Source organism: Equus przewalskii, chromosome 29, assembly GCF_037783145.1.
Source record: "Equus przewalskii isolate Varuska chromosome 29, EquPr2, whole genome shotgun sequence".
NCBI lineage: Eukaryota > Metazoa > Chordata > Mammalia > Perissodactyla > Equidae > Equus > Equus przewalskii.
Genome location: NC_091859.1, coordinates 46722526 through 46733184, shown reverse-complemented (window position 1 = coordinate 46733184; position 10659 = coordinate 46722526). Strand labels below are relative to the sequence as shown.

Sequence of the window (10659 nt, the reverse complement as noted above, 5' to 3'; positions counted from 1 at the left end):
AGGATCAGGGAGGATTCTGGCTAAACTGACCTACCAAGATTCTTGTTAAAGGCAGACCAGGGTGATCAGGCATCAGCTGGGGATGGTGGGGGGTCAAGAACCTGATCAGACATGAGGGTGGAGGGTTCTTGATAAACTGACTTAGCAAGGTTCTTGCAAAACTAGGTTTTACAAGGAAGTGCACAGATGGGCCTAGGATAAGGTTGTGAAGCCTAACTAAAGCTTGATCAAGCAAAGAATCGTTGTCCACCTGCCACCCTCCCCTCAGATGAGGCATGCACCTGCCAGCAGAGCCCTTCTGGAACTGAGACCAACCACATAGCCTCAAGGGGGCTGAGGGGAGGAAATACAACCTGGGTGGGCCAGGCTGGGGAGCAGGAACGTGCATGCTGAGAGCAAAGAGGATGGAGCTGACCCAAGGGGGGAGGTGGAGGCCTGGGTGGATGGCTTCCAGTGTCCTGGGTCCCCACATCAGCTGGTCCCAGGCTCTGCTGCAGAACGCCTTTCTGTGGGCCAAGTGTTCTCACTGAAGCAGCTCGCCCACCCCACCCACCCCATGCAGGCCCAGGAGATGGACACCTCTCTCACCCCTGTCCTAGCTGCAGAAAGACAAGACCCACAACACTCATTGCAAGGCCCCTTTCCTAACTGTGGGCGTTAGTTCCAAATTAGCAATGTCCCAGGCGTCCAGAGTCACTTTCCGCACCCTGGCGGGCTGCCTCTCATCCGGGCTCTGTCCCAAGCTGACCCTCCTGCTGGCTCCCACAGCAATGCCAAAAAAGAACTCACATCTCCAAAAGACTCAGACACCTGCAGCGGCTTGCCTTTGAACAAACATAGCTGGCAGCACATGCACCCCCTCCCCCGTCCAGAGGTCAGGACTGGGCTGGCTCAGTTATCCCGTGTGCACACACCTGAGCAGCCTTCAGAAACCACAGGGGAAAGTGCCAGCTATTTGCATAACATTACAACCACAGGCAGCTCTTCCTGAGAAGAAGGGCAGGTCCTCCATCGCTTGCAGCTGAAAGGGAAGAAAGTGCTTTTGGTTGATTCCTTTTAAACTCCAATTCACAGCGCCAACCAGCTGTGATAGCTCCAATTACAGGTTCAAAGATTTCTGGGCCACAGAAAAACTTTCTGTCCTGGCCACCAGCCCCATACCGCTCCTACGCACAGGCCCAGAAACCACATTGGAATGTGACGCCAAGGGGATGGCTCACTGGAGACTGGCCCCTTCTCTTCCCCATGAGGTCAGCCTTGAGCACAGTCCCAGGCCCAGCCCCATCTCTGGGAGTCCCTGCCCTTCATATTTTGCTCCCCCATACTGCCCCTGTCTTGAGCTTTCATGTTTCATCAGGAAAATGCCAGCTCCCCAGCCAGGACTGGGCTTCAGTGGAAGCTGTGTCCTGGCCCCCACACCCTGCTCCCCAGAGGCCTTTCCAGGGCCCTGTCCACTCTCCTACTGGCTCCTGGGTCAGTAATCATAGTTCCAATAATCGTGGCTCCCCAGTCAGGAGCCCAGGTTCTGCTCTTCCTGAGGTACCTGAGCTTGTGGGAGAACCTGAGGCCCTGGGCAGGGTTCCCTGGGCTGCAGGGAGTTGCCATAGGGTAGTGAGGGTATGAGGAGCTGCTCTGGGCAGCTAGTGACTGCACCCACCTTGGGGCACTCAGCCGCACTGAGTAAAATAACCACCGACCCACCCTCGGCCGACTCTCCCTTACTTGGAGATGGCTAAACAGACTAGGGCCCAGAAAGTGGAGGCTATCCAAGGCTGTCCAGGGACGGAGCCAGGACCAGTCATCTCCTCTCCCAGTGGGTTCTTTCCATTGGTGTAACCCACACGCAGACCAGACCCCAGATACCTGACACATGCACCACACCACACACACACACACCACACACACATACCACACACATCACACCACATGACACACCACACCACACACACATTGACACACAAACCGACACACATGCACAGAGGGGAAAGGGTTTGAATTTGCTATCTCGTGTTTCACGAAAAGCACCAAAAGTAGTGCTGAAGGAAAACCTAGCAGTCCGTTGGCTGCAGGGTTTTCACTTCGACTTGCTCATTCACCGAGGGCGCATATGGCTCTCGGTGCTCAGGACCCCGCAGTCGGCCGTCCCCGGGACACACCCCGCGCGCCCCGCGCTGACTTCCGCGGAGCCCGCCCCCGCCCCCGTCAGGCCCCGCCCCGCGCTCCTGGCGCCAACGGCTCGGGGCGCAGAGCGAGTCCGCGCGCGCGCACGACCAAGACGGCGCCCCGCCCGGCCCGCGCAGGTCCCGCCCAACCCCGCCCCGCCCCTCCCTGCCCCTGGGCCGCCGCGCAGGGGTCACGGGACCACTGGGCGGGCCGGGGCGGGGCTGGGCCGAGGCGGAAGCGCCTGCGGAGGGTGCTGCTGCCAGGTCTTCGGCAGCGACGCCTGCTTGGCCGTATGTAGCCTTCGTCCCACCGCGCTAGACCCGGTGGGTCAGTGTCATGTGACTTCTGCCCGTGACCAGGATCCTGGGCCGGGACCTCTAGGTGCAGCGGGTCAGATCTCCGCCCGAGAATCTGAAGGTGTTCTGGTCCCTGAGGGTCTCCGGGGAGTATATCCCGGGCCATGGTCTCCTGGGTTTTGTTGGGGTATGGGGTTTCTGGGTGCCGAGTCCGCTTGGACTTCAAGGAAGAGGGTTGTCGGGGTGGGCGGTATCTTTGAGTCTGGGGTCTGGGATCTCAGGGGAGGGTAGCGCCCGGGTCTGAGTTTTCAGGGCAGGGTAAGCGCCTGCGTCTGGGGTCTCAAGAGAGGGTAGCGCCTGGCTCTGGGGTCTCAGGGGTAGAGCTTGCTGGAGCCAGTTTGCCTTGCCTCTCAAGGGTCTGGTGATAGGCCCATCTGTGCTGTGAGCCATGGTGGCGCCGTGGGCCCTCGCTCTGGCCTTGGCCTCAGGCCTGGCAGCTGCCAACCCACCTAACATCCTGCTGATCTTTGCCGATGACCTGGGCTACGGGGACCTGGGCTCCTATGGGCACCCTAGTTCCACCACCCCCAACCTAGACCAGCTGGCCGCAGGCGGGCTGCGGTTCACGGACTTCTATGTGCCAGTGTCTCTGTGCACACCGTCCCGGTGAGTGAGAGTCAGGGGAGCTCGCACCTGCACCTCCACCCCACCCCACCCCACCCCACTCCACCCATCCAGTTCCTCCCAGAGTCACTCTGAGTGCAGTGGGGGAGGAAGAGGGTGTGTGTCCCTCTCTATGGAGAAGCTCGCCTTTCTGTCTTTCTCGCTGTCTCCTCTTCTTGTGTTCATCTCAGTCTTAGTTTCTCTCTGTCTCACGGACTCTGTGACTTGTCCTGTAGGGCTGCCCTCCTGACTGGCCGACTCCCAGTTCGGATGGGCCTGTACCCTGGAGTTCTGGAGCCCAGCTCCCGCGGGGGCCTGCCCCTGGAGGAGGTGACCCTCGCTGAGGTCTTGGCTGCCCGAGGCTACCTCACAGGGATGGCCGGCAAGTGGCACCTTGGGGTGGGGCCTGAGGGGGCCTTTCTGCCCCCCCACCAGGGCTTCCATCGATTCCTGGGCATCCCATACTCCCATGACCAGGTAGGAACTGCCAGGGCCCTCAGCTACCCTCCTGCCCACCTCCCATCAGTCCCCTTCCTCTTGGCCCCCCGGACCAGACACCTGAGTGGAGCTGCTCCCCCAGGGCCCTTGCCAGAACCTGACCTGCTTCCCACCGGCCACCCCCTGTGATGGCAGCTGTGACCAGGGCCTGGTCCCCATCCCACTGTTGGCCAACCTATCCGTGGTGGTGCAGCCCCCCTGGCTGCCTGGACTTGAGGCCCGCTACGTGGCTTTCGCCCGTGACCTCATGGCTGATGCCCAGCGCCAGGGCCGCCCGTTCTTCCTGTACTACGCCTCTCACGTGAGTGACCCTGGCCCCCTCTCTGGGCTGCCCATGACCCCTACCCAAGGCTAACTCCAGTCTCTGCCCTCAGCACACCCACTACCCCCAGTTCAGTGGGCAGAGCTTTGCAGGGCGCTCAGGCCGCGGGCCATTTGGGGACTCCCTGATGGAGCTGGATGCGGCTGTGGGGGCCCTGATGACGGCTGTGGGGGACCTGGGACTGCTTGGAGAGACACTGGTCATCTTCGCTGCAGACAACGGGTATGCCAGCCCAGGGCATGGGGATGCTGGTTGATCCCTCACAGACGTAGAAGGGATAAGAGGACATAGTGGGCTAAGGGGTCTTGGGAGATGCCAGAGATATGTTATGGTGACCCACAGGTGTATGTGGGAGGCTGGGGGCCAGAGTATGTGGAAGTGCTGGTCTTGGTAGGACAGGGAAGGGACAGGCATATACTGGCCATTTCTGTGCACAGCATGTAACTTAGAAGTCTGGGGCTGGGGCTACCAGGTCCGATCAGAGTCCCTGGGCTCCTCATTGCTGACCACCTCCTTGTGTCCCAGACCTGAGACCATGCGGATGTCCCGCGGTGGCTGCTCTGGCCTCCTGCGATGCGGAAAGGGAACCACCTTCGAAGGGGGTGTCCGAGAGCCTGCCTTGGCCTTCTGGCCAGGCCACATCGCTCCCGGTCAGTCTTCAGGCCCTCTCCTTGTGGACTCCTGGCCCCACCTCCCCAACCCTGATGGTGAATGGAGTGACTGCACAGCCCTCTGCCCCCAGGTGTGACCCATGAACTGGCCAGCTCCCTGGATCTACTGCCCACCCTGGCAGCCCTGACAGGGGCCCCGCTACCCAACATCACCTTGGATGGCGTTGACCTCAGCCCCCTGTTACTGGGCACAGGCAAGGTAAGGCCAGCGACCCTGCGACCCTCCACCCTTGGCTCCCCCACCCCTGCTTACCCTTGCCAGTAGTGAGCCTGGGCAGCACCCGAGCCCCTAGGCCTGGGCAGACCCTCTGTTGAGTGGCATCCAGATGGTGCTGCCTCTGGGGTTCCTGAGTGGGCAGGGAGCAGCCACACATCCAGAGCTTCTCGCAGGCTGACGACTCTGGGTATGTGCAGATCAGTGCCTGGGGGCCCCTCCCCACCTCATGACCCCTGACCTTTTCCCAAGAGCCCCCGGCAGACTGTCTTCTTCTATCCGGCCAACCCAGATGAGGTCCGTGGGGTCTTTGCTGTGCGGAGTGGGAAGTACAAGGCTCACTTCTTCACCCAGGGTAACTGCCTCTCCCCAGCCCTGCCCACCCCCTCAGGGGCCAGGCCTGGCCCCTCTTCTCCCTCTTGCCCTGTGCACAGATGAGCCCCCCTCCCCAGGCTCTGCCCACAGTGACACCACAGCGGACCCTGCCTGCCACGCCTCCAGCCCTCTGACCGCCCATGAGCCCCCGCTGCTCTTTGACCTGTCTGAGGACCCCAGTGAGAACTACAACCTCTTGGAGGGTGTGGCCAAGGTCACCTCAGAGACACTGCAGGCACTGAAGCATCTTCAGCTGCTCAAGGCCCAGTTTGATGCTACCATGACCTTCAGCCCCAGCCAGATGGCCCGGGGCGAAGACCCTGCCCTGCAGATCTGCTGTCAGCCCAGCTGCACCCCCTGGCCATCCTGCTGCCACTGCCCGGAGCCCCATACCTGAGGGCACTGGCAGAGGCCAGCCCAGGGCCCCTTGCTCTGCCCAGAGACATGGTTCATTGCTGTGGCTTGGGTGTGTGGAGGTGGTTTGTACCTGATAATGTGAATAACACCAGCTGACACCTGTAGGTCTAATAATTCATCTAATTCTTGTGATAGCCCGAGGTGGGGACTGTTCTCTGCCTGTGTTACAAATGAGGAAACTGAGGCACAGAGAGGTCCAGCGACTTGTCACACAGCCAGTAAGAGGTTGGGCTGGGATCTGAACCCAGGCGTCCTGACTCTGGAGCTGCCCCCCACCTAGGTGCTCACATACGTCAGTGCATGCAAGCCTGGGGCATGAGCATGAGCATATCCATTCACAAGAGCAGGACTGGGTGCTTTTATGTGCCAGGAACAGGGTGGGAGGGCACGTGAGCATGGTGGACAGAAGGTCCTAAAGATACAAGATGTGAGAGCCAGGTTTCTCCTGGAAGAAGCGTTCCTAGAGGCACAGGCTCCAGCCCGTCCCGGCTCTTACCAGAGACCTGTCTGAAGGCCAGCACCTTCCAGGTAGGGAGCTGAGCTGGGGGCTCCTGCCAGCTCCCAGGAAGGCACATTAGCAGCACCTGAAACAGCCCCCAACCCCACACCCCCCCCCCCCACCTCTCCCACTTCCACAGCTCTGCATTTCCCACCTGCACACACATTTCCTGTCTCCTGGCTTCAGCTTTGACCCTTTATGAGCTATTCTCCACCCAGCAGACAAAGTGATGTCTTAAAAACATATGTCAGGTTTGGTGGCATTCCTACTGAAAACTCTGCAGCCTTCCCATCATGCTCAGAGTAAAATCCAAACTCCTTAGAGTGGCCTGCCCTACCCCCCGACCCGACACCCCCTGCTCCTCAGCCTTAGTGTCTTAGCCTGGCTGTAGCTTCATCCAGTCAACGTGTTCACCATTGGCTCTGCCTGGGGCCTCCTCTGCAGAGAGGACCTCCTGGCTGCCCGCCCACATCTGCATGGTGTGTTTAGCCCTTGTGGGGTTGTCTTCTATGTGTGCTCCCAGAGCGGTGGTCCTACACTACATGCTCCTTCACATGGTTGAATGAGAAGAGCACTGTCTGGGTGCTCTTGGCCTCAAAGTGGGTAGTCTTCATCATGGCAGACCAAACAGCCATCTCCTTCCTTACTAATGGACCCCCACTTTCCACTGGTAGGCAGTGGCCTCTTAACCTCAGGGGTGTAGCCTCTCCCTTCCCGAGGAGGGTAGTGGCCAGTCTGAACCAGTTACAATCCAATTAGTCCTGGAATGGCATGTGACCGAGAATCATGGTCAGTAAAAGGTCAGGGGCAGTTCACTGGGATCCCTGGGTCCCCTCCAGCATTTGTCCTCTGGGAACAGTGAGGATGGTGCTGTGGCATTGCTGGCCATGGTCATGCAGCTGCTAAACCAGTGTCTCTAGCCATCTGTCTCCAGAGCTCACAGTTAGGAAAATAAATGCTACCTGTCTCAGCCACTCCTGGTGGGTTTTCTGTTACTTGCAGGCGAAAGCACTCTTGCTGGAATGACCTGTGAATGGGATACACATGGGGGGGGGGGGCACATGCACAGACGCAGGTGGCCTCCTGAGTCAGACTGTACAGCATGCTGAAGGCCTCTTTGTGTTTTCCGTGTGACTCTCCCATCACTTCTAGTCTGGTTTGGGGGCTGCACTGACTATGCCCCCCAATCCTGCTGTGCCTTGGGGCTGCTCCCATAGGGGAGTGGTTTCCTTGGGAGGGGTCCAGTAGTCACTGACGCTGGCATAAGGAGGACCCACGTGCAAGTCTGGTCCTAGTGGAGGCACTGGCCCCAGATGGGCTGGGCATGCCCCGCCCCCCGCTGCAGGCTGCAACTTCTCTTCCAGTGGGGCCTGCAGTCACCTAAGGGTGCCTTGATTTCAGATTTCTTGAGGACAGAGAGGAACTGATGCAGGCACACATTCTGTGCATCACATCCAAAGACCAACACTCCACAAGAACTGAATGAGTGCTGATACCCAGGCACAACCTGCAGGCACCTTCTCCAGGTCTGCCGCCCCACCTGGGTGGTGAGCATCACTTGTTAGTTCAACAGATGTTTATTCACCACCCTATGCTGTGCATTGTGCTGGGGCCCAGATCATCAGAGGGGACCCATCCCTGCTCCCACGCCTGCTTACTGTCTAGCAAAGGAGATGAGCATCGACCCTGGGATCTCAGACACGTGTGGAATTCCAGTGTGCTAGAAGCCTCTACCTCTTATGAGGTGGGACATGTGGATATTGCCTGGGAGGGGACACTAGGGAACCTTTGGGTGCTACAAATGTTCTCGGTCTTGATTGGGGGTAGGAACGTTGTACATACATATGTGCAAAGCAATCATGCTACACAAAATTTGTGCACTTGATGTCATGTGTATTTTATGCTTGAATAGAAATAGAAGTTTAACCATGATAAATGCCACAGAGGAAGAGCACTTGGTCCCACAAAAGCATAATCATTGGGGTGGGGGCAGATAACTAAACTGGCCAGGGATGCTGAGGACTGAGGAGGCTGTTCAGACCTACCCTCTGCACCCCCACTGGAGAGAGAACCAGGTTCTCCCACTCTCCCATTCCACTTTTGGTTTTGCTGTGATGCTTTTATGTGCAGAAATGCTTGTTTCTCATTGTTTTGGCTGCTTTAGCGTGATACACCCTCATACAGGCAGTCGTGTGCACACACTTTCCTGTATTCATACAGACTCAATCGCAAACACACAGGCACAGAGACATGCACACACTCACTCACATATGTGTGTGCACACTAGCACACATACACATGCAGCCACATTCAGACACACACTTCTCATGGCCCCAAATGCTGTCTGTAATGTCCCTGCACCTCCCCTTCTCTCTCCTGTGAGCCTGAGATCATCAATCCAGCAGGCTGACAGCTTTCCCTTCCACAGAGCAGCTTCCTCAGGGAGCCTGGAATCCTCTGGAAGGAACTAAGTGTGTTTGGAACGGATGGAACAAACACGGTGCTATGGTTTCCCCTCAGGTGCACTAGGAAGGAAGAGGAGATATTGGAGCCCAAATGACCAGCAGGCAGAGGGACTGCACCAGCAGGAAGACCATCCTCCCCTCCCCATCACCCCCTCCTTGCTCACGTGCTCCCCTGTCCCCCAAGTGACCAGAAGGGGGAGGGAGTAAAGGGGATGTTTCCATGGGACAATATTTAAATTCAGCTCTTCTCTGAATGTTTTTAGTTACAAAAGTAACATATACTCATCAGAGCACCCCAGGCAGCGCCTGCAACCTCAGTCCGAAGTAGGCAACGCCGTCCGCTGGGTGTGTGTACCTCACACCACTCTCTGTGCTCATGCAAATCATGTGTTTTAACCATGAGCCTTCAACTCAATTCTCATCTCCCCTGAGACGCTCGCTGCCTTTCAGATGCTTGGTAAGTCCCGTCACCTCCTTGGCCTGATGTAGAGGCAGCAATCACAGAGGGAGGGTGCACATTTTTAGGCACCCCCAGCCTCCTTGGCTTTTTTGTGTGAAGACCCTTCCTCAGGGTGGTCACAGCTGTGGGGTCGGAGGCATGACCCCCCTCCAGCACAACCTGCATCCTCCTGGACAGCCCAGCACCCTGTTCAGCAAGGAGGGAGAACTGAGTCCCTCTCCTCAGGCTGTGCCCGGGATTCCACGGCAAGAGCAGAAACACTTCCTCATCATTTTGCAAACACAAAAATATGGAACAAGCGGCCACGTTAGACATTGGGTGCTTGGAGCCTGCCCCTCCCAGGGAGCACCCAATTCCCTGTTGAGGACTACAGCCCCGCTCCAGCCTGGAGAGGCTGTCAGTCCAGCTGCCCGCCCCTGCCCAGAAGTGGATCTCCAGGTGGGGGGGACCCACAGGGTCGGGGAAGAGGGTCAGTTCATCAGCCCACAGCAGAGCTGGGCCAGGCTGGAGGCAGGAGCTGCTACCCACTCATCCCCAAGGTGGCCACTTGCCCCCTATAGTGTCCCTGGTCTTGCCTTCTTTTCCAAGCTAGGAATCCTCAACACCCTCCCAATAAATTCTCTTTTGGTTAAGTTACCCAGAGTCAGTTTCTATGGATTGGTTGTGACCATGGAATGCCAAGTGATACAGAAGGAAATTAAATACTAATCCTCACCCCACTAATCTCAGCAAATGGGCTAGGGTGAGAGGAGTGGGACATGGTTCCTGCCATCCATGGGGATGGATGCTACCACAGCTGGGTTCAGTGTAATGTGCTGATTTTGGGGAGGTGGAGGATGGGGGACTGCTTCTAGGAGACACTGAGGCGGAAACCTGGGGGTCCGCCTGTGCCCACCCTGCCATCCCCTCCCAGGGACGTGCCCTCCTGGGGGAGGAGCCTCATCTGAACGGGTTCCTCCCCCTCTTTTGCCACCCCTGACTGGACAGGTCACCTGCCCTGAGACACCTTCCTGTGTGAATAGACAGTCCAGTCCCTCACTGGGGGTCCCTGAGAAGGACGGGGCGAGGTTCCAGTGGTGGTGGGGCTGAGGCAGCTCACTCCATTCCCCTTCCCAGGAGCTTCTTCCATGCCCCTCAGCTGATGTAAGAGTAATGCTGCCGACACCTGTGGGGGCATGAGCCTCCTCTCCATGAAATCTCATGCAGGACGCCCCAGAAGAGAGCAGGTGTGTCATGCACTCTGGGGAGCAGGTTCTGTCCAGACAAAGGCCATGGAGTAAGGGGCCCACAGAGCAATGAGCAGGGTTCTGCAGAGGTGGAGGTTTGCACAGGGCAGGCACCAGGCCTGTACATACCAGGTAAATGCCAGGGACCAGCTGCTCTTATCTGCTCCAATGTGCACAAAGGAAGTGAGAAATCAAATCAAAGTTGTCCTTTTGTCAGCAATTCAAATGATAGCTGAGATAGTTTTTAGGGCTAGATTGTTTTATCCTCCTCTTTGCAGAGCTCCATGTATAAGAGGACTTCTCATTCACAGGTGCGAGGGTGCAGTACTCAGTGCAGCTGACTTTGGATTCTGTGGGTGCTGCCACAGGACAGGAACCAGGACATGTATG

General features: G+C 57.9%; 1 protein-coding gene across 2 annotated transcripts; it reads left to right on the top strand.

The window, feature by feature from the left end:
- The first annotated feature begins 2292 nt into the window (after positions 1-2292).
- On the top strand, positions 2293-7092 carry ARSA (arylsulfatase A). Of its 2 annotated transcripts, none has more exons than XM_008507127.2 (9): positions 2293-2580; positions 2875-3125; positions 3359-3599; positions 3703-3921; positions 3995-4164; positions 4468-4592; positions 4685-4812; positions 5080-5182; positions 5280-7092. In XM_008507127.2, the coding sequence occupies exons 2-9, from the start codon at positions 2908-2910 to the stop codon at positions 5597-5599; spliced, it is 1524 nt and encodes a 507-aa protein (XP_008505349.1). In that variant the 5' UTR covers positions 2293-2580; positions 2875-2907; the 3' UTR covers positions 5600-7092. The 2 variants fall into 2 exon arrangements, with proteins under 2 accessions (XP_008505349.1, XP_008505351.1); XM_008507129.2 differs by having other exon boundaries at positions 2363-2453.
- The last annotated feature ends 3567 nt before the right edge of the window (positions 7093-10659 follow it).